Raw genomic sequence first — 24114 nt, 5'->3', positions numbered from 1 at the left:
AACTTCAGGGAGAGTTGAGATGTCTGGTAGTATTTTTATGGTTAGATATTTTATACCTACTCATTTCCTGCATAAATTGCAAGATAATGTAAAAGTGACAAAGTAATAAATGTCATCTTCTGAACTTTATTTATTAATTGTTATTTTGTAGTATTTATGCAAACTATTTTCAGAAAACGGTTGAACTACTTGAAAAAAAACAAGGTAGGATTTGTGCGGGTATCTCACAGGAAAAAAAAATTATGTGTAAATGCAATGAGTGGCAAACAACTACAAATAGTTGTAGCACAGGTATGTGAAATAGTTCAGTATTGAAAGGATTAACTGAGCAGAATCAATGTTAATCCACCTTAAGGGAAGATCAGAGGGAGTACTCCACTGTCTGTGCTTCCTCTACTACCCATTTGTGAACAACACCATGAACATTCATAGGGATGTGATTGGTTAGCAAGGGCTCTTTTTATTCTGAGAGATCTTTGGTGAAAATTAAAAGCTAATTTCTCCAACATAGGTGTGTCCGGTCCACGGCGTCATCCTTACTTGTGGGATATTCTCTTCCCCAACAGGAAATGGCAAAGAGCCCAGCAAAGCTGGTCACATGATCCCTCCTAGGCTCCGCCTTCCCCAGTCATTCTCTTTGCCGTTGTACAGGCAACATCTCCACGGAGATGGCTTAGAGTTTTTTGGTGTTTAAATGTAGTTTTTATTCTTCAATCAAGAGTTTGTTATTTTAAAATAGTGCTGGTATGTACTATTTACTCTGAAACAGGAAAGAGATGAAGATTTCTGTTTGTAAGAGGAAAATGATTTTAGCAACCGTTACTAAAATTGATGGCTGTTTCCACACAGGACTGTTGAGAGGAATTAACTTCAGTTGGGGGAAACAGTGAGCAGACTTTTGCTGCTTGAGGTATGACACATTTCTAACAAGACTCGGTAATGCTGGAAGCTGTCATTTTCCCTATGGGAACCGGTAAGCCATTTTCTTAAGTTTAAGTAAAAGAATAAAGGGCTTCATTAGGGCTTAAAAAACTGGTAGACATTTTTCTGGGCTAAAACGATTACTTTACTAAGTATATTTGGCAGATTATTACTTTTAATAGTTGTTAAATCTTGGGGATTGTTTTAATAAAAACGGCAGGCACTGTATTGGACACCTTTTTCACTGGGGGCCTTTTCTAGTCATAGACAGAGCCTCATTTTCGCGCCTCTAATGCGCAGTTGTTTTTGGAAAGCATGGCATGCAGATGCATGTGTGAGGAGCTAAGAACCACTGAAAAAGCTTATAGAAGGCATCATTTGGTATCGTATTCCCCTCTGGGCTTGGTTGGGTCTCAGCAAAGCAGATACCTGGGACTGTATAGGGGTTAAATGTAAAAACGGCTCCGGTTCCGTTATTTTAAGGGTTAAAGCTTTCAAATTTGGTGTGCAATACTTTTAAGGCTTTAAGTTACTGTGGTGAAATTTTGGTGAAATTTGAACAATTCCTTCATACTTTTTCACATATTTCAACATCTCCACGCACTACTTAAGGAGGTATTATCTACTCTGGATGATTGTGACAATTTGGTCATTCCAGAGAAATTAGGTAAGATGGACAAGTTCCTAGAGGTTCCGGTGCCCCCCGATGTTTTTCCTATACCCAAGCGGGTGGTGGACATAGTAAATAAGGAGTGGGAAAGGCCCGGCATACCTTTTGTCCTCCCCCTATATTTAAGAAATTAGTTCCTATAGTCGACCCCAGAAAGGACTTATAGCATACAGTCCCCAAGGTCGAGGGGGCGGTTTCTACTCTAAACAAACGCACTTCTATTCCTATAGAAGATAGTTGTGCTTTCAAGATCCTATGGATTAAAGGTTAGAGGGTTTGCTTAAAAAGATGTTTGTTCAGCAAGGTTACCTTCTACAACCAATTTCATGCATTGTTCCTGTCACTACAGCTGCGTGTTTCTGGTTCGAAGAACTAGAAAAGTCGCTCAATAAAGAATCTTCGTACGAGGAGGTTTTGGACAGAGTTCAAGCTCTTAAATTGGCTAACTCTTTTTTATTTTAGATGCCGCTTTGCAATTAGCTAGATTAGCGGCGAATAATTCAGGGTTTGCTATCGTGGCGCGCAGAGCGCTTTTGCTTAACATCCCTTTCAAGGGTAAAACACTGTTTGGCCCTGACTTGAAAGAGATTATTTCAGACGTCACTGGGGGAAAGGGCCACGCCCTTCCTCTGGATAGGTCTTTTAAGGCTAAAAAGAAGCCAAATTTTCGTCCCTTTCGCAGAAACGGACCAGCCTCAAATTCTACACCCTCTAAGCAAGAGGGTAATACTTCTCAAACCAAGCCAGCCTGGAGGCCGATGCAAGGCTGGAACAAGGGTAAGCAGGCCAAGTCACCTGCCACTGCTACCAAAACAGCATGAAGTGTTGGCCCCCGATCTGGGAAGGATCTGGTGGGGGGCAGACTTTCTCTCTTTGCTCAGGCTGGGGCAAGAGATGTTCAGGATCCTTGGGCGCTAGAAATAGTTTCTCAAGGTTATCTCCTGGAATTCAGGGAACTACCCCCAAGGGGAAGGTTCCACGGGTCTCAATTATCTTCGAACAGACATTCTTACACTGTGTAGAAGACCTGTTAAGCATGGGAGTGATTCATCCTGTTCCATTAGGAGAACAAGGGATGGGTTTTTACTCCAACCTGTTCATAATTCCCAAAAAAGAGGGAACATTCAGACCTATTTTAGATCTCAAGATTCTAAACAAGTTTCTAAGGGTTTCATCATTCAAAATGGAAACCATTCGAACGATCCTTCCTACCATCCAGGAAGGTCAATTCATGACCACGGTGGACTTAAAGGATGCGTACCTACGTATTCCTATACACAAGGAACATTTTCGGTTCCTAAGGTTCGCCTTTCTGGACAAGCATTACCTGTGGCACTTCCATTCGGATTAGCCACTGCTCCAAGGATTTTCACAAGGGTACTAGGGTCCCTTCTAGCGGTGCTAAGACCAAGGGGCATTGCAGTAGTACCTTACTTGGACGACATCCTGATTCAAGTGTCGTCTCTGTCAAAAGCAAGGGCTCATACGGACATTGTCCTAGCCTTTCTCAGATCTCACAGGTGGAAAGTGAACATAGAAAAAAGTTCTCTGTCCCCGTCAACAAGAGTTCCCTTCTTGGGAACAATAATAGTTTCCTTAGAAATGAAGGTTTTTCTGACAGAGGCCAGAAAATCAAAACTTCTAAGCTCTTGTCAGGTACTTCATTCTGTTCTTCTTCCTTCCATAGCGCAGTCCATGGAAGTAATAGGTTTGATGGTTGCGGCAATGGACATAGTTCCTTTTGCACGAATTCATCTAAGACCATTGCACCTGTGCATGCTCAGACAGTGGAATGGGGATTATACAGACTTGTCTCCGACGATACAAGTAGATCAAATAACCAGAGATTCACTCCGTTGGTGGCTGACCCTGGACAACCTGTCACAGGGAATGAGCTTCCGCAGACCAGAGTAGGTCATTGTCACGACCGACGCCAGTCTGGTGGGCTGGGGCGCGGTCTGGGAACCCCTGAAAACTCAGGGTCTATGGTTTCGGGAAGACTCTCTTCTCCCGATAAACATAATGGAACTGAGAGCGATATTCAATGCTCTCAAGGCTTGGCCTCGACTAGCAAAGGCCAAATTCATAAGGTTTCAATCAGACATCATGACGACTGTTACATATATCAACCATCAGGGGGTAACAAGGAGTTCCCTGGCGATGGAGGAGCATCCGGGGGAGTGGGAACTCCATCTGGAAATCTTTGCCCAAATAACTCAATTATGGGGCATTCCAGACATGGTTCTGATGGCCTCTCGTCAGAACTTCATGGTCCCTTGTTACGGGTCCAAATCCAGGGATCCCAAGGCGACTCTATTGGATACAATAGTAGCACCTTGGATCTTCAACCTAGCTTATGTATTTCCACCGTTTCCTCTCATTCCCAGGTTGGTAGCCAGGATCAATCTGGAGAGGGCTTCGGTGACCTTGATAGTTCCTGTGTGGCCACGCAGGACTTGGTATGCAGACCTGGTGAATGTGTCATCGGCTCCACCATGGAAGCTACCTTTGAGACAGGACCTTCTTATTCAGGGTCCATTCGAACATCCGAATCTGGTTTTCCTCCAACTGTCTGCTTGGAGTTTGAACGCTTGATTTTATTAAAGCGTGGGTTTTCAGATTCTGTAATAGATACTCTTATTCAGGCTAGAAAGCCTGTAACTAGAAAAATTTACCATAATATATGGAAAAAATATATCTGTTGGTGTGAATCTAAAGGATTCCCATGGAACAAGATAAAAATTCCTAAGATTCTTTCCTTTCTACAAGAAGGTTTGGAGAAAGGATTTTCTGCGAGTTCTCTGAAGGGACAGATCTCTGCTTTATCTGTTTTACTTCACAAAAGGCTGGCAGCTGTGCCAGACGTTTAAGCGTTTGTTCAGGCTCTGGTTAGAATCAAGCCTGTTTACAGACCTTTGACTCTTCCCTGGAGTCTTACTCTAGTTCTTTCAGTTCTTCAAGGGGTTCCGTTTGAACCCTTACATTCCGTAGATATTAAGTTATTATCTTGGAAAGTTTTGTTTTAGGTTGCAATTTCTTCCGCTAGAAGAGTTTCTGAGTTATCTGCTCTGCAGTGTTCTCCGCCCTATCTGGTCCATGCAGATAAGGTGGTTTTACGTACTGAGCCTGGTTTTCTTCCGAAGGTTGTTTCCAACAAAAATATTAACCAGGAGATAGTTGTACCTTCTTTGTGTCCGAATCTAGTTTCATAGAAGGAACGTTTGTTACACAATTTGGACGTTGTCCGTGCTCTAAAATTCTATTTAGATGCTACAAAGGATTTCAGACAAACATCTTCCTTGTTTGTTGTTTATTCTGGTAAAAGGAGAGGTCAAAAAGCAACTTCTACCTCTCTATCTTTTTGGCTTAAAAGCATCATCAGATTGGCTTATGAGACTGCCGGACGGCAGCCTCTTGAAAGAATCACAGCTCATTCCACTAGGGCCGTGGCTTCCACATGGGCCTTTAAGAACGAGGCTTCTGTTGATCAGATATGTAAGGCAGCGACTTGGTCTTCACTGCACACTTTTACCAATTTTTACAAATTTGATACTTTTGCTTCTTCTGAGGCTATTTTTGGGAGAAAGGTTTTGCAAGCCGTGGTGCCTTCCATCTAGGTGACCTGATTTGCTCCCTCCCATCATCCGTGTCCTAAAGCTTTGGTATTGGTTCCCACAAGTAAGGATGACGCCGTGGACCGGACACACCTATGTTGGAGAAAACAGAATTTATGTTTACCTGATAAATTACTTTCTCCAACGGTGTGTCCGGTCCACGGCCCGCCCTGGTTTTTTAATCAGGTCTGATGATTTATTTTCTTTAACTACAGTCACCACGGTATCATATGATTTCTCCTATGCAAATATTCCTCCTTTACGTCGGTCGAATGACTGGGGAAGGCGGAGCCTAGGAGGGATCATGTGACCAGCTTTGCTGGGCTCTTTGCCATTTCCTGTTGGGGAAGAGAATATCCCACAAGTAAGGATGACGCCGTGGACCGGACACACCGTTGGAGAAAGTAATTTATCAGGTAAACATAAATTCTGTTTTCTCTTGCAAGGTGTATCCAGTCCACGGATTCATCCTTACTTGTGGGATATTCTCCTTCCCTACAGGAAGTGGCAAAGAGAGCACACAGCAGAGCTGTCCATATAGCTCCCCCCCTAGCTCCACCCCCCAGTCATTCTCTTTGCCGCGTCAACGCACTAGGTTCTCTCTCAGGGAGGGTAAAGTGAATGTGGTGTTAGAATTGTAGTTTTATATCTTCAATCAAGAGTTTGTTATTTTTAAATGGTACCGGTTTGTACTATTTACTCTCTAGCAGAAAAGTGATGAAGATTTCTGCTGAGAGGAAAATGATTTTAGCATATTGTAACTAAAATCCACTGCTGTTCCCACACAGGACTGAGGAGTACCAGAAAACTTCAGTTGGGGGGAACAGTTTGCAGGCTTGACTGCAATGATGTATGTTCAGACATTTATTTCTAGACAAGACTGAGATAATGCTAGAAGACTGACAAGATCCCCATATGGGGAGGGTAAGCTATGTTCTGAGACTTAGTATAGAATTCAATGCTTACATGACAGGGCTAAATAGGCTGGTTGACACTAATGCAGGGCAATCGATTATTTATTAAAAAATACTCATTGGAGACACCTTTTTAGGCACTTTGGAGTGTTTTACTGGGGTTATTATCCACATGGCATAAATTTAATCACTTAGAAGTGATTTTTGTAGGCCTCACAACTCCGGAGTGGAGTGGGAGAGGCCTAATTTCGCGCCTCAGATGCACACTTAGAATTGAGAGACTGTTTCATTCTGCTTCACATGGAGGGTCCAGCTGCTGATTGAGGGCCTAGAAGAAGCTTTATTTCCCCAAAACTGATCCCTAAGGGCAGGTAGGGCCACAGTAGTAAGCTGTGGCAAGGTGCTGTAGTTTGTTAACCGGTTGTTGGCTTTAGGCTGCTCCGGTTTGGGCATTAAGGGGTTAATCGTTCTGAAACTTGCTGTGCAATCATATTAAAGCCTTAGGTACATACTGTGAAAATTTCAAAAGGATTGGTGCATTTTTCACTGTTTTGTAAAATTGTGTGCCCTTTTTATTGCTTGTGTATGCTACTAGTCTGTTAAACATGTCTGACACTAAGGAAAATCCTTGTTCAATGTGTTTAGAAGCCATGGTGGAACCCCCTCTCAGAATGTGTCCCAATTGCACTAATATGTCTATACACTTTAAAGATCATATTGTTGCACTTAAAAATGTGGCCCAAGATGATTCTCAGACTGAAGGTAATGAGGATAGTCCGTCTACCTCTCCCCATGTGTCACAACCAGTTACGCCCGCGCAAGCCGCGCTTAGTGCCTCTAGTGCGTCTGCCCCTATTACATTGCAACAACTAGCGACAGTTATGGATAATTCCCTTGCAGCCTTTCTATCCAAACTGCCAGTTTTTCCTACAAAGTGTGATAGCTCTGTTTTAAGAACAGATTATGAGCAGTCTGAAGCTTTGGTAGCCTTATCTGATGTACCCTCACAACGCTCTGAAATGGAGGTGAGGGATTTGATGTCTGAGGGAGAAATTTCCGATTCAGGAAAGGTTTCTCATCGGGCAGAGTCAGATTCATTAGCATTTAAATTTAAATTGGAACACCTCCGCGTTTTGCTCAGGGAGGTATTAGCTACTCTGGATGATTGTGACCCTATGGTGGTCCCAGAGAAGTTGTGTAAAATGGACAAGTACCTAGAGGTTCCTGTATACACTGATGCATTTCCGATCCCTGAGAGGGTTGCAGATATTGTTACTAGGGAGTGGGATAGACCAGGTGTCCCTTTTGTCCCCCCCACCTATTTTTAAGAAAATGTTCCCCATAACTGACCCTAGGTGGGACTCGTGGCAGACGGTCCCTAAGGTAGAGGGGGTTGTTTCGACACTTGCTAAGCATACAACCATACCAATTGAAGACAGTTGTGCTTTTAAAGATCCTATGGATAAAAAGTTAGAAGTTTTACTTAAGAAAATCTTTGTTAAACAAGGCTTTCTTCTCCAACCTATTGCCTGCATTGTTCCTGTAACTACTGCAGCGGCTTTCTGGTTTGAGGCGCTGGAGGAGTCGCTCCAGACGGAGTCCTCATATGATGAAATTATGGATAGAATTAAGGCTCTAAAGCTGGCTAATTCATATATCACAGATGCCGCTTTGCAATTAGCTAAGTTGGCGGCAAAAAATTCAGGCTTCGCCATTATGGCACGCAGAGCGCTTTGGCTCAAGTCATGGTCGGCCGATGTGTCGTCAAAATCCAAATTATTAAATATCCCTTTCAAGGGAAAGACCCTTATCGGGCCAGAATTGAAAGAGATTATTTCAGAAATCACTGGGGAAAGGGCCATGCTTTCCCCCAGGACAAGCCTTTTAAGGCTAAAAACAAAGCTAATTTTCGTTCCTTTCGTAATTTCAGGAGCGGTCCCGCTTCAGCCTCTACAGCTGCAAAGCAAGAGGGTAACGCTTCACAGCCCAAGGCAACCTGGAAGCCTTATCAGGGCTGGAACAGGGGTAAACAGGCCAAAAAGCCTGCAGCTGCTACCAAGACAGCATGACAGGGTAGCCCCCGATCCGGAACCGGATCTAGTAGGGGGCAGACTTTCTCTCTTCGCTCAGGCCTGGGCAAGAGATGTTCTCGATCTCTGGCCTTTAGTGATTGTTACCTAGGGATATCTTCTAGAATTCAAGGACTCCCCTCCAAGGGGAAGGTTCCATATTTCTCGTCTGTCTACAGACACGACAAAGAAAGAGGCGTTCTTACGCTGTGTAGATGACCTACATATAATGGGAGTGTTCCACCCAGTTCCAGTTGCGGAACAAGGGCTGGGGTTTTACTCAAACCTGTTTGTGGTTCCCAAAAAAGAAGGAACTTTCAGACCAATCCTGGATCTCAAATTTCTAAACAAATTCCTCAGAGTCTCATCATTCAAGATGGAGACCATTCGGACAATCTTACCTATAATCCAGGAAGGTCAATATATGACTACCGTGGATCTAAAGGATGCGTACCTGCATATCCCAATCCACAAAGATCATCATCAGTTCCTCCGGTTCGTTTTTCTAGACAAGCATTATCAGTTTGTGGCTCTTCCATTCGGTTTAGCCACTGCTCCCAGAATTTTCACAAAGGTGCTAGGGTCCCTTCTGGCGGTTCTAAGACCGCGGGGCATAGCAGTGGCGCCTTATTTGGACAACATCTTAATTCAGGCGCCGTCTTTTCACAGAGCCAAGGCTCACACAGAGATTGTATTGGCCTTTCTAAGGTCTCACGGGTGCAAGGTGAACATCAAAAAGAGTTCCCTGTCCCCACTCACAAGGGTTCCCATCCTAGGAACACCAATAGATTCGGTAGAAATGAAAATATTTCTGACGGAGGTCAGAAAGTTGAAACCTTTAACTACTTGCCGAGTTCTTCATTCCATTCCTCGGCCATCTGTAGCTCAAACTGAGGGTGATATTCAACGCGCTTCAGGTATGGCCTCACCTAGCTGCGGCCAAATTCATAAGATTTCAGTCGGACAACATTACGACTGTAGCTTACATCAATGATCAGGGGGGAACAAAGAGTTCTCTAGCAATGAGGGAAGTAACCAAAATAATCAGGTGGGCGGAGGCCCACTCCTGCCATCTCTCAGCAATTCACATCCCAGGTGTAGACAACTGGGAGGCGGATTTTCTAAGTCGTCAGACTTTTCACCTGGGGGAGTGGGAACTCCACCCGGAGGTATTTGCCCAGCTGACTCAGCTATGGGGCATTCCAGAGTTGGACCTGATGGCGTCCCGTCAGAACACCAAGCTTCCTCTCTACGGATCCAGGTCCCGGGACCCCAAGGCGGCATTGATAGATGCTCTAGTAGCGCCTTGGTCTTTCAATCTGGCTTATGTTTTCCCACCATTTCCTCTTCTCCCTCGTCTGATCGCCAGAATCAAGCAGGAGAAGGCGTCAGTGATTTTGATAGCGCCTGCGTAGCCATGCAGGACTTGGTATGCAGACCTAGTGGACATGTCATGTGTCCCACCATGGACACTGCCAATGAGGCAGGACCTTCTAATACAGGGTCCATTCAAGCATCCAAATCTAGTTTCACTACTGACTGCTTGGAGATTGAACGCTTAATTCTTTCAAAGCGTGTTTTTTTCTGAGTCAGTTTTAGATACTCTGATCCAGGCTAGAAAGCCTGTCACCAGGAAAGTCTACCATAAGATATGGTGGAAATATCTTTGTTGGTGTGAATCCAAGGGTCACTCATGGAGTAAGATTAGGATTCCCAGGATATTGTCTTTTCTCCAAGACGGTTTGGAGAAAGGATTGTCGGCTAGTTCTTTAAAGGGACAGATATCTGCTCTGTCTATCCTTTTGCACAAGCGTCTGGCAGAGGTCCCGGACGTTCAAGCGTTTGCACAGGCTTTAGTCAGAATCAAGCCTGTCTATAAACCTGTGGCTCCGCCATGGAGTCTAAATCTAGTTCTTTCAGTTCTTCAAGGGGTTCCGTTTGAACCTTTACATTCCATAGATATTAAGTTGTTATCTTGGAAAGTTTTGTTTTTGTTAGCTATCTCTTCTGCTCGAAGAGTCTCAGAATTATCTGCCTTACAGTGTGATTCACCTTATCTGGTGTTCCACGCAGATAAGGTAATTTTGCGTACCAAACCTGGTTTTCTTCCTAAAGTTGTTTCTAACAAGAATATTAACCAGGAAATAGTTGTTCCTTCTCTGTGTCCTAACCCATCTTCGAAGAAGGACCGTCTTTTGCATAATCTAGTTTGTGCTTTAAAGTTCTATTTACAAGCAACTAAGGATTTCAGATAAACATCTTCTTTGTTTGTTATCTATTCTGCTAAGAGGAGAGGTCAGAAAGCGACTGCTACCTCTCTTACCCTTTTGGCTGAAATGCATCATCCGTTTGGCCTATGAGACTGCTGGCCAGCAGCTTCCTGAAAGAATTACTGCTTCCACATGGGAATTATGGCTTCCACATGGGATTTCAAAAATGAGGCTTCTGTGGAACAGATTTGTAAGGCAGCGACTTGGTCCTCACTGCATACTTTTTTTGCCAAATTTTTATAAATTCAATACTTTTGCTTCTTCAGAGGCTATTTTTGGGAGAAAGGTTTTGCAAGCAGTGGTGCCTTCCGTTTAAGGTACCTGTCTTGTTCCCTCCCTTCATCTGTGTCCTAAAGCTTTGGTATTGGTATCCCACAAGTAAGGATGAATCCGTGGACTGGATACACCTTGCAAGAGAAAACAGAATGTATGCTTACCTGATAAATTACTTTCTCTTGCGGTGTATCCAGTCCACGGCCCGCCCTGGCAATTAAGTCAGGTAAAAAAAAATAAAACATTTTTGTTTAAACTACAGTCACCACTGCACCCTATGGTTTCTCCTTTGGCTTCTTAACCTTTGGTCGAATGACTGGGGGGTGGAGCTAGGGGGGGGAGCTATATGGACAGCTCTGCTGTGTGCTCTCTTTGCCACTTCCTGTAGGGAAGGAGAATATCCCACAAGTTAGGATGAATCCGTGGACTGGATACACCGCAAGAGAAAGTAATTTATCAGGTAAGCATAAATTCTGTTTTGACTAAACAAAGCTTCATTATTCATTGCAAAATGTTTCTTAGATAGGAAGCTGCAGTTACATGTATCTTCCATTTTGTGTTCAATGTCCCTTTAATAAATACCCCTTTAAGAGATGTAACTGGAATATTCTGGTGTTTTATGTCAAGTGTCGCAATGAATGTATAGACAAATATTTCACTGAAATTGTAATACAGTACTGTATTTAAGAACGTGCTGGGCTTTCCGCTCATATTACAAGTTTAAAGAAAATGCGATCGTTTGAGCGCAAACGTGAGTAATGATAGAATGATTACTGTGCCATCAGAGCTCTGGTTAACTGTTTCACAAAAAAAAAAAACTGTCACAAAACAAATAAAAAATGCATTAAAAAGTAAGTTACACTCATAATAACACCATCTAATAAAATTATTCAAAGAAATATTGCACACAAGTTATAAAGGTTCAAAGATATGAGGTCTCAGGTGTTAGGGGGAAAAAGCAGGCAAAGGGCTTTAACATTGAGATATGTACATATACATCTCTAAATATGCATATGTATATATATATATATATATATATATATATATATATATATATATTATATACAGTGTGTATGTATATATATATATATATATAGTGTGTATATATATATATATATATATATATATATATATATATATATACACATATAAACACCTATATATATATATATATATATATATATATATATATATATATATATATATATATATATATATATATATATATATATATATATATATATATATATATATATATATATATATATAGAAAACAAGAGAATGCACTCTCAGGACTTTTTCACAAAAACCAATTTAATGGAACGTTTTCGGGGTTCACAACCCCTTCATCAGCATACAAAACAAACAAATTTCAACTCATTTATAGTGTTACATACAAATTAAATCACACCAACCTTAGTGTCTCTCCAAAAAAGTGCGCCAATTTTTCGAGCTTGGAACTCATCTTGCGTTCCACAGTGCTATCCGAAACCGGAAGTTACATTACCTCACTTCCGGTTTACGGATTCCATAATCAAACGTAAATTTAATAATGAAGTTGTGCAATCTGCAAGTTTAAACGTATTTAAGTGACAAACTAGTGTAGAGGACTTCATAAAACATGTGCAGCATTATCATAAGTGCCTGGAAATTGTGATAAATACCTATTGACAAATGTTACTACATCTGGTCGGCACGGAGACAGTAACCATGGTAATCATATACAATCCAGATTACCCAAAAGTGCCATTACCTGTGTGAGATTTACAACAATATACCAGCTGAATGGGACAACAATTTTCTTAGTGTCAGAAACAGCGTACATTCAAGCTGAATACGGTCATACCGTAAATGTAAAAATAATCATTAAAATAATAATTGGACCATATATCAGTACGTGTGATTGGAATGGCAATTTATAAGTGAGGAGCAAGTATAATGCTGCAAATATGGGTACAGTAAGTTACAATGTATCGCCAATATGACATATAGGCCTAGATTTAGAGTTCGGCGGTAGCCGTCAAAACCAGCGTTAGAGGCTCCTAACGCTGGTTTTGGCCGCCCGCTGGTATTTGGAGTCAGTGATTAAAGGGTCTAACGCTCACTTTACAGCCGCGACTTTTCCATACCGCAGATCCCCCTACGCCATTTGCGTAGCCTATCTTTTCAATGGGATCTTTCTAACGCTGGTATTTAGAGTCGTTTCTGCAGTGAGCGTTAGAGCTCTAACGACAAGATTCCAGCCGCCTGAAAATAGCAGGAGTTAAGAGCTTTCTGGCTAACGCCGGTTTATAAAGCTCTTAACTACTGTGCCCTAAAGTACACTAACACCCATAAACTACCTATGTACCCCTAAACCGAGGTCCCCCCACATCGCCGCCACTCGATTAAAAATTTTAACCCCTAATCTGCCGACCGCCACCTACGTTATACTTATGTACCCCTAATCTGCTGCCCCTAACCCCGCCGACCCCTATATTACATTTATTAACCCCTAATCTGCCCCCCACAACATCGCCGCCAGCTACTTAAAATAATTAACCCCTAATCTTCCGACCGCAAAGCGCCGCCACCTACGTTATCCCTATGTACCCCTAATCTGCTGCCCCTAACACCGCCGACCCCTATATTATATTTATTAACCCCTAATCTGCCCCCCTCAACGTCGCCGACACCTACCTACACTTATTAACTCCTAATCTGCCGAGCGGACCTGAGCGCTACTATAATAAAGTTATTAGCCCCTAATCCGCCTCACTAACCCTATCATAAATAGTATTAACCCCTAATCTGCCCTCCCTAACATCGCCGACACCTAACTTCAATTATTAACCCCTAATCTTCCGATCGGAGCTCACCGCTATTCTAATAAATGTATTAACCCCTAAAGCTAAGTCTAACCCTAACACTAACACCCCCCTAACTTAAATATAATTTACATCTAACGAAATAAATTAACTCTTATTAAATAAATTAATCCTATTTAAAGATAAATACTTACCTGTAAAATAAACCCTAATATAGCTACAATATAAATTATAATTATATTATAGCTATTTTAGGATTAATATTTATTTTACAGGCAACTTGGTATTTATTTTAACTAGGTACAATAGCTATTAAATAGTTAAGAACTATTTAATAGTTACCTAGTTAAAATAATTACAAAATTACCTGTAAAATAAATCCTAACCTAAGATATAATTAAACCTAACACTACCCTATCAATAAAATAATTAAATAAACTACCTACAATTACCTACAATTAACCTAACACTACACTATCAATAAATTAAATAAACACAATTGCTACAAATAAATACAATTAAATAAACTAGCTAAAGTACAAAAAATAAAAAAGAACTAAGTTACAGAAAATAAAAAAATATTTACAAACATAAGAAAAATATTACAACAATTTTAAACTAATTACACCTACTCTAAGCCCCCTAATAAAATAACAAAGACCCCCAAAATAAAAAATTCCCTACCCTATTCTAAATTAAAAAAGTTACAAGCTCTTTTACCTTACCAGCCCTGAACAGGGCCCTTTGCGGGGCATGCCCCAAGAAGTTCAGCTCTTTTGCCTGTAAAAAAAAAACATACAATACCCCCCCCCCCAACATTACAACCCACCACCCACATACCCCTAATCTAACCCAAACCCCCCTTAAATAAACCTAACACTAATCCCCTGAAGATCTTCCTACCTTGTCTTCACCATCCAGGTATCACCGATCGGTCCTGGCTCCGATATCTTCATCCAACCCAAGCGGGGGCTAGACATCCACTGAAGAAGTCCAGAAGAGGGTCCAAAGTCTTCCTCCTATCCGGCAAGAAGAGGACATCCGGACCGGCAAACATCTTCTCCAAGCGGCGACTGATTGGAACAGCCAATAGAATGCGAGCTCAATCTGATTGGCTGATTGGATCAGCCAATCGGATTGAACTTGATTCTGATTGGCTGATTCCATCAGCCAATCAGAAAATTCATACCTTAATTCCGATTGGCTGATAGAATCCTATCAGCCAATCGGAATTCGAGGGACGCCATCTTGGATGACGTCATTTAAAGGAACCGTCATTCGTCGTTCAGTCGTCGGTCCGGATGGATGTTCCGCGCTGGGGGTCTTCAGGATCCTGCCGCTTCGCTCCGGATGGAAGAAGATCGAAGATGCCGCTTGGAGAAGATGTTTGCCGGTCCGGATGTCCTCTTCTTGCCGGATAGGAGGAAGACTTTGGACCCTCTTCTGGACTTCTTCAGTGGATGTCTAGCCCCCGCTTGGGTTGGATGAAGATATCGGAGCCAGGACCGATCGGTGATACCTGGATGGTGAAGACAAGGTAGGAAGATCTTCAGGGGATTAGTGTTAGGTTTATTTAAGGGGGGTTTGGGTTAGATTAGGGGTATGCGGGTGGTGGGTTGTAATGTTGGGGGGGGGGGTATTGTATGTTTTTTTTTTACAGGCAAAAGAGCTGAACTTCTTGGGGCATGCCCCGCAAAGGGCCCTGTTCAGGGCTGGTAAGGTAAAAGAGCTTGTAACTTTTTTAATTTAGAATAGGGTAGGGAATTTTTTATTTTGGGGGTCTTTGTTATTTTATTAGGGGGCTTAGAGTAGGTGTAATTAGTTTAAAATTGTTGTAATATTTTTCTTATGTTTGTAAATATTTTTTTATTTTCTGTAACTTAGTTCTTTTTTATTTTTTGTACTTTAGCTAGTTTATTTAATTGTATTTATTTGTAGCAATTGTGTTTAATTAATTTATTGATAGTGTAGTGTTAGGTTAATTGTAGGTAATTGTAGGTAGTTTATTTAATTATTTTATTGATAGGGTAGTGTTAGGTTTAATTATATCTTAGGTTAGGATTTATTTTACAGGTAAATTTGTTATTATTTTAACTAGGTAACTATTAAATAGTTCTTAACTATTTAATAGCTATTGTACCTAGTTAAAATAAATACCAAGTTGCCTGTAAAATAAATATTAATCCTAAAATAGCTATAATATAATTATAATTTATATTGTAGCTATATTAGGGTTTATTTTACAGGTAAGTATTTAGCTTTAAATAGGATTAATTTATTTAATAAGAGTTAATTTATTTCGTTAGATGTAAATTATATTTAAGTTAGGGGGGTGTTAGTGTTAGGGTTAGACTTAGCTTTAGGGGTTAATACATTTATTAGAATAGCGGTGAGCTCCGATCGGAAGATTAGGGGTTAATAATTGAAGGTAGGTGTCGGCGATGTTAGGGAGGGCAGATTAGGGGTTAATACTATTTATGATAGGGTTAGTGAGGCGGATTAGGGGTTAATAACTTTATTATAGTAGCGCTCAGGTCCGCTCGGCAGATTAGGGGTTAATAAGTGTAGGTAGGTGTCGGCGACGTTGTGGGGGGCAGATTAGGGGTTAATAAATATAATATAGGGGTCGGCGATGTTAGGGCAGCAGATTAGGGGTACATAGGGATAACGTAGGTTGCGGCGGTTTACGGAGCGGCAGATTAGGGGTTAATAATAAAATGCAGGGGTCAGCGATAGCGGGGGCGGCAGATTAGGCTTTAAAAAGTGTAAGGTTAGGGGTGTTTAGACTCGGGGTACATGTTAGAGTGTTAGGTGCAGACGTAGGAAGTGTTTCCCCATAGCAAACAATGGGGCTGCGTTAGGAGCTGAACGCTGCTTTTTTGCAGGTGTTAGGTTTTTTTTCAGCTCAAACAGCCCCATTGTTTCCTATGGGGGAATCGTGCACGAGCACGTTTTTGAGGCCGGCCGCGTCCGTAAGCAACTCTGGTATCGAGAGTTGCATTTGCGGTAAAAATGCTCTACGCTCCTTTTTTGGAGCCTAACGCAGCATTTGTTTTAACTCTCGATACCAGAGTTAATTTTATGGTGCGGCCAGAAAAAAGCCCGCGGAGCGTTAACAGCCCTTCTACCGCCAAACTCCAAATCTAGCCGTTAGTGTGCTTAAACGAAATGACATTTGGCATGTGTGTTGCTACAATGAATATGCGAACAAATAGATACATCGAATGGGAGCAATATGTGGTGAAAGGAGTATATATAGTATTGTAGGGCTGTGCTATTAAGCTGCTATAACGCTGGGGCACCATATTCATATGAATTAAATTTGGCCATTAAAGGATTATAGCTTACATCAGCCCAAATATGGATGCGAATGGCTATGAAAAGAGATTATATAAGGAAGGAAGGTCCGCCTTGAGCTATTACCCATGGCCTTAACACGCACCACCAGTCCTAAAAACGGACATAAAAATTACCATACCCACTTGGAGAAATCTCTGAGGTGGATAATATCCATATGAGCTACATGTCCTTATGATTATTACTATTATTCCCTCTTCCCGTTGATACCGGTTGTTTTGCAATCATGCTTGAGGCTATAATTTCAACATAAGGTTTCCTTCCTTATATAATCTCTTTTCATAGCCATTCGCATCCATATTTGGGCTGATGTAAGCTATAACCCTTTAATGGCCAAATTTAATTCATATGAATATGGTGCCCCAGCGTTATAGCAGCTTAATAGCACAGCCCTACAATACTATATATACTCCTTTCACCACATATTGCTCCCATTCGATGTATCTATTTGTTCGCATATTCATTGTAGCAACACACATGCCAAATGTCATTTCGTTTAAGCACACTATATGTCATATTGGCGATACATTGTAACTTACTGTACCCATATTTGCAGCATTATACTTGCTCCTCACTTATAAATTGCCATTCCAATCACACGTACTGATATATGGTCCAATTATTATTTTAATGATTATTTTTACATTTACGGTATGACCGTATTCAGCTTGAATGTACGCTATTTCTGACACTAAGAAAATTGTTGTCCCATTCAGCTGGTATATTGTTGTAAATCTCACACAGGTAATGGCACTTTTGGGTAATCTGGATTGTATATGATTACCATGGTTACTGTCTCCGTGCCGACCGGATGTAGTAACATTTGTCAATAGGTATTTATCACAATTTCCAGGCACTTATGATAATGCTGCACATGTTTTACGAAGTCTTCTACACTAGTTTGTCACTTAAATACGTTTAAACTTGCAGATTGCACAATTTCATTATTAAATTTACGTTTGTTTATGGAATCCGTAAACCGGAAGTGAGATAATGTAACTTCCGGTTTCGGATAGCACTGTGGAACGCAAGATGCGTTCCAAGCTCGAAAAATTGGCGCACTTTTTTGGAGAGACACTAAGGTTGGTGTGATTTAATTTGTATGTAACACTATAAATGAGTTGAAATTTGTTTGTTTTGTATGCTGATGAAGGGGTTGTGAACCCCGAAAACGTTCCATTAAATTGGTTTTTGTGAAAAAGTCCTGAGAGTGCATTCTCTTGTTTTCTATTTGATGGTATATCATTGCACCCAGGCGAGTTGGCTATTGGTGGGCTGAACTGGAAATTGTCTACTATATATATATATATATATATATATATATATATATATATATATATATACACAATATATAGTAGTGCATTGGAGCCCTTTGCAGTTAAGTAGATGAAAACATATAAAAACATATTTATGCAATATTCATATTTAATAAAGTGTTATGCTTTGTATTTGCTGTAAATATTTCACACTTCTATGTTCTTCACATAGGAGAATATGTTCTATATATTTGTAAATAGATATTCCTATATATATATATATATATATATATATATATATATATATATATATATATATATATATATATATATATCTGTATATATCTATACCTATATATAATCATCTAAATATATAGGTATATATATATATATATTTGTGCATTTTGAATACTCAGAACATATTATTCTATGTGAAGAATATTGGAATGTGAAATATTCATATTTCATGTTGGGTGAGCGCACTTGAGAATATGCGATTGGGTTTGTCTGTAAGTTGGGTGTTAGATTTTTTTTTCTCCCATTTTTTTGCTCCATTGACTATGGAGATATAGGTTATTGCGCACACGATATCCTAAGTTTGGCTTTTTACATGCGTCGGGTTAGCACGTGAGTGAAAGCAATTTACTTTCAACTCATAATACGAGCACAACCCAACGCACGCAAAAAAACTTTTAGCACAGTTAACGCTCGAGCTGGAGCTTTAAATAACGCTCCACTTGTAATCTGGCCCAAAGTAGGGCAGTCTTATCTACTTCCTGGCAAACAAATTATTGATACCAGACTTCTTGCAGGTATAGTGCCTGCTAAAGGCTGTGACACACTGCAAGCGATACGGCGTGAGGCGAAGCAGCTGCTTCGCACCTCGTCAAATCACTTCTAAAGTTCAAATATTTCATCTCTGAGTGCTCAGTTACGCAAACCTGACGCAGCAGAGTGCTCAGAGATGAAAAGGCAGGACACAGCTGCATCTACACGCTGCGCCGCTCCGCTTGCAGTGTGTCACAGCCTTAATGTGTAGTCAACCAATCTGGGAACAGAAATAAAATTGATATATTTTACTGGATAGGTTAATTTACATTTATTTTTGAAAGTGCACAAGACATTCATATTTAGCAATGATTGTGTGTTATCACTGTGTTGTATGATCTTGTATTTTCCAAAAAAAAAAAAACTAAAGCAGAAAAGGAACATATAGTTGAGTGCAGCATTTTCTTCATTTTGTTTTGGTATTTAAACACAATAGTGAAGGCAAATGATCTATTATTGAAATTCTTGTATGTTTTAGGAAAAAACTGGGACTTAACAGCGGCCCTAAGTGACTATGAACAACTTCGACAAGTGCACACTGCAAATTTGCCCCAAGTATTTAATGAAGGAAAATACTACAAACAGCAGGAAAGAGACATCACTCAGCATGTCAACAAAATCGAGAGATCAAACCTCCAAAGACAGGATGACATTGCTCAAGGTAATAGGATTTCTGTGTAGTAAATAAACACTGCCACACTTGTAGCTAAACAAATAACTGGTTAATGCAGACTACTAAATCACCAAAATCACATTCACAAGAGGATTGTCACTAACAGTAGTTAAAGAGATTGTTTTTCTTCATTGGGTTTTTCATCTGAAGTCTTTATTTTGCATTTTCCTTTGACAGAAGAATGGGAAGTGTAGATAGATGTCAAAGTGTGAACCAAATTAATGGGCATTCACGTTGATTCAGGGTTGTTTTTTTCCGAGCTGGGAATCCTGTTTTGTGACCTAGTGCACATGTATGGGCATGCCATGTAATAATGGTATCAGCCATAATATCTCTTATTATTTAAAGTACTGACGCCCCATTGCTTATAACAGTCAGGGCCGGATTTTCACTCCTGGTTCCCCTACCTTTAATTAAACACTATGGGACTCATGGCCAGTAATATATGCCCAAACATGTGCACACTCTATTACCAGACCACATATATATCTTTTTAAAAAGACATGTTATGTGTTGCAAAGTTGTAATACTTTTTTTGCCAGGCTTTATTACCTTTATATCACTCTCCACTAATATAATAATGACAAAAAAAGAGAATCGGTCATTTTGAAAATCACTGTTTCATTTCGATTTATTAGCCTTGTTTAAAAGAGGGGGGGGGGGGGTATTTGAATGATCTAATTACAATACATACATTCCAAAACTGCTCTTTTAACAATACATTTAAAGCATTCATTTTAACTTTGAAAGACTATTGCCTTATTCTACAAAAATAAGTAATTTAATACAATTGTATGTAATGTTACAAAAATGGAATATTACTTTTCAAAATATATGTTGCCCTATAAGAGGAAATTCCTGCAAAGATATTAAAATAAACAATAAGCTGTCGGTGTTTATGAAACTTTTTATGAGAGCATACTATGGCAGACCTGGGAAAGTGCACATGGCTTTAGCAATGCATGTATAGCATTGTTGCAAACATGGTTACCATATAGGGCTAGATTACAAGTATTTAGCGTTAACTTTGCTAGATGTGCACAAATTGTTAGACTTCATATATTGTGACCATGTTAACTAAACTCCCTACAGACTTCAATGGAGTGCACAAACTGAACAAACAAAAACTTACAAACATTATTCACATTTAAATATATATTTCTATATTAATCTGTATATATACCTATACTTGTATGTATTTATATAGATATTTATGTATAGATGTATAGTTAAAGAGACACTGAACCCAAATGTTGTTGTTGCTTTCATGATACCACGCATACAATTTTAAGCAACGTTCTAATTTACTCCTGTTGTCAATTTTTCTTTGCTCTCTTGCTATCTTTATTTGAAAAAGAAGTCTTCTAAGCTAAGGAGCAAGCACATTTTTGGTTCAAAACCATGGACAGCACTTGTTTATTGGTGCTGTACAATCAGCAAGAACAACCCAGGTTGTTCACCAAAAATGGGCTGGCATCTAAACTTACATTCTTGCTTTTCAAATAAACATACCAAGAGAATGAATAAAATTTGATAATATGAGTAAATTAGAAAGTTGATTAAAATTGCATGCTCTATCTAAATCACGAAAGAAAAATGTGGGTTCAGTGTCTCTTTAAAAAATTACATAAATATAAATATTACATTTACCTCTATGTGAAAATCCATGGAATGTAAAAAATTGCGAATTCGGGTTTAGCGCTGTAGGTTTGAGGTGTCAGGATAGCACACTTGAAGACAGTTATCTTAAGGTGCATTATGTAAATATTACATATAAAAATAATGTAAAAAAATATTAATAATTATTAATAATAGTTAAAAAGGTTCTAAAAACGTATTTACATAATGTGTCTTAATATATATATACTGTATATATATAATTATTTTGTAAAATATATATATATCTATACCTGTGTATATATATTTCTTTCATACAGGTCTTGAGAGTCCACAATCCATTACTCTTCTCTAATACTAGGAGGAGGTAAAACCCCAAATCCCGGCAGCCCTATAAAACCCCTACAACCTCACACATACCTCAGACTTTACTTTGCCTCCTCTAGAGGTGGTTGAAGAATGAATATGTGCATTTGATTCTTTAGAGAAAGAGGTTTTCAGTCTTTATTGAGGCCTATTTTCCCCTCAGAGTATAGTGCTTGTCAGAGGGATGTATATGGGGTTTGGTTTGTGATTCTTTTTTCACTTCATGGGAAATTTTTCATAAAACTTCTGTAATTGGTCACAGGGACTTGTCCCTTTGTGGATCTACAATATACTCCCATTCCTTAACCACTGCTGATATTTTTCAGTACTGGTTTGGCTGTCTGCTGCTTATTTGCTGGAGTACTAGTGTCTATTGGTAAGTATAATGTATTATCATTTAGACACTGTATAGCTATGTTAAGGGCACTTTTTAGTTTCTATATATATTTGCTATTATATATGGCCCTAGGACAGCATCCTTTACATTTTTCCCCTTACTGTTCTGTGTGCGTCATTTTTTTTTTGGCGGGCTTAGTTTGTCTATTAGTTTACGTGCATCAGGGTTTTGCATGCCGGATTAATGTTTGTCCAGTTAGAGCGCACATTTCTTTATTCTTGCTATAGTTCTTTCAGGATTAAGCATGTTAGCACACGTTCATTCTCGGTTATGCGGAAAGTCGGGTTTTGGCGTATTTAATTCCTTATAGCTGTTAGTTTTTTTGCGCACTTCAATTCTTTCTGATAAGTGTTATCTGCCCATCGGATTTAATGCTAATGACTCCTGCATTGTTTTACAGTTTGGCTTAGTGTGCATTGTTCCTGTAAGTTTATTTTAAAGCAACTTAGGAGGATGTAAGTGATTTCCATTCCTCAAGAGCTTTTTAAAGGGGATATAGTATATATTGCATTGCTTTCTCATATGCTATAATGGAGCAGTCTGATTCTGTACCTGTCTGAGTCCCCTGAACACCTTTCTACCATTATTAGGTGACCTTATTGTAAAAAAGCTGAGGTGCCTTCTCCAGCTTATGTTAAGATTTATCAATGCAATCAGACCAACCTAATGTTGTTTCCTTGGGTATTAATGCACCTTCTGTTTGTTCTTTACAGGAAAATATTGATAATGTTTCACCTTATGTGAAAATTTTTATCAAGGCTGCAGTTTCTGGCCGCCTTCAAACAAGTGTAAAAGGTCAGTTCCGTTTTTACCTTGTACAAGTTCTATGTGCCCTGAGACCAGGGATACTGTTATTTCTTCAGATGGCGACGTTTCCTCTGGTGATGAGGAATCCTCAACTAGTGTTGAACCTGATATTTCCTCTTATATCCGTTCTCTTTTAAAAGAGGTCTTAATTACTTTAGGGTTCAAAGATTGTTGTTTATCTCCATGAGGTTTTCCCTATTCCTGATGCTGTCTCTGACATGATTCCTAGGGAATGGTCTAAGCCAGGTAATTAATTTACTCCTTCTGCAAGATTTAAAAAACTATATCCCTTACCTGCTGCTAATTTTGATTTGTGAGAAACAGTTCCCAAGATGGATGGGGCCATTTCCTCTCTGGCTAAACTTACTACTGTTAGTTTGGAATACAGTACTTCTTTTAAACACCTTTTAGATATAAAATTTAATCTTTTCATAGAAGGGCATTTGCTCAGGTCAGCTTTTTCTTTTGCTGGTGTGGCTGCTGCTTCAACTTACTGGTTATCTAGTCTTTCGGAACAGTATTCTGATGACTGTGCTAGTGTAAATGTTTTGGGTTTACTCCAAAGTGCAAATTCTTTTATTTGTGATGCTATATTTGATATAGTGAAGATTAATGTCAAAAGCATGTCTTTGGTAGTCTTTGCTAGAAGAACCTTATGGCTTAAATCCTAGTCTGCAGATACTGTGTCAAAATTCAGATTATTTTCTCTTTTCTTTTAGGGAAAGACGTTGTTTGGTTCTGATTTAGATTATATAATATCTACTGTTACTAGAGGTCAAAGGGCTTTTCTTCTTCAGGACAAAATCTAGAGAGAAATCTAAAGCCTCTAATCGTTTTTGTTCCTTTTACCAGAATATGGAACAAAAGGTTGACTCCTTTGCTCAGAAGCAAGGCACCACTGGCTCAGTCTGGAGACCTAGTGCTAACTGGAACAAGTCAAAGCAGGGTAAGAAATCTATCCCTACTGCCAAATTTGCATGAAGATGTGCCCCCGATCCCGAAATTCTGGTAGGGGCAGGTTAAGCCTCTTTAAGGATGCTTGATTTCAGTCTGTTCCAGATCCCTGGGTTCTGAATTTAGTTTCTCAGGGATATCAAGCTTCTATTATTCCTCCAAGACCATGGTTGGAAAATCAATGTTCCCTAAAGCTCATTATATTTTGCTACAAGGGTAACATTTTTAGGATTTCTAATTTCGACGACTAAAACGAGACCAAAACAAAAACAATTCTGGGGCGAGATTACATATGCAGCTCAAGCTTCACGTAACTTCTGA

At 39.7% G+C, this 24114-nt stretch overlaps 1 protein-coding gene across 1 annotated transcript in view; it reads left to right on the top strand.

The window, feature by feature from the left end:
* Nucleotides 1-24114, top strand: part of OTUD7A (OTU deubiquitinase 7A) — a 423923-nt gene that overhangs the window by 102713 nt on the left and 297096 nt on the right. The window contains exon 4 of the mRNA XM_053719344.1: nucleotides 19458-19640. Coding sequence (XP_053575319.1) covers nucleotides 19458-19640 — 183 coding nt within the window. The remainder of the gene's footprint in view (nucleotides 1-19457; nucleotides 19641-24114) is intronic.

Source organism: Bombina bombina, chromosome 6 (assembly GCF_027579735.1).
Source record: "Bombina bombina isolate aBomBom1 chromosome 6, aBomBom1.pri, whole genome shotgun sequence".
NCBI classification, from domain to species: domain Eukaryota; kingdom Metazoa; phylum Chordata; class Amphibia; order Anura; family Bombinatoridae; genus Bombina; species Bombina bombina.
Note: the sequence above shows the minus strand (reverse complement) of the source record. Positions and strands in the feature narration are given on the sequence as shown.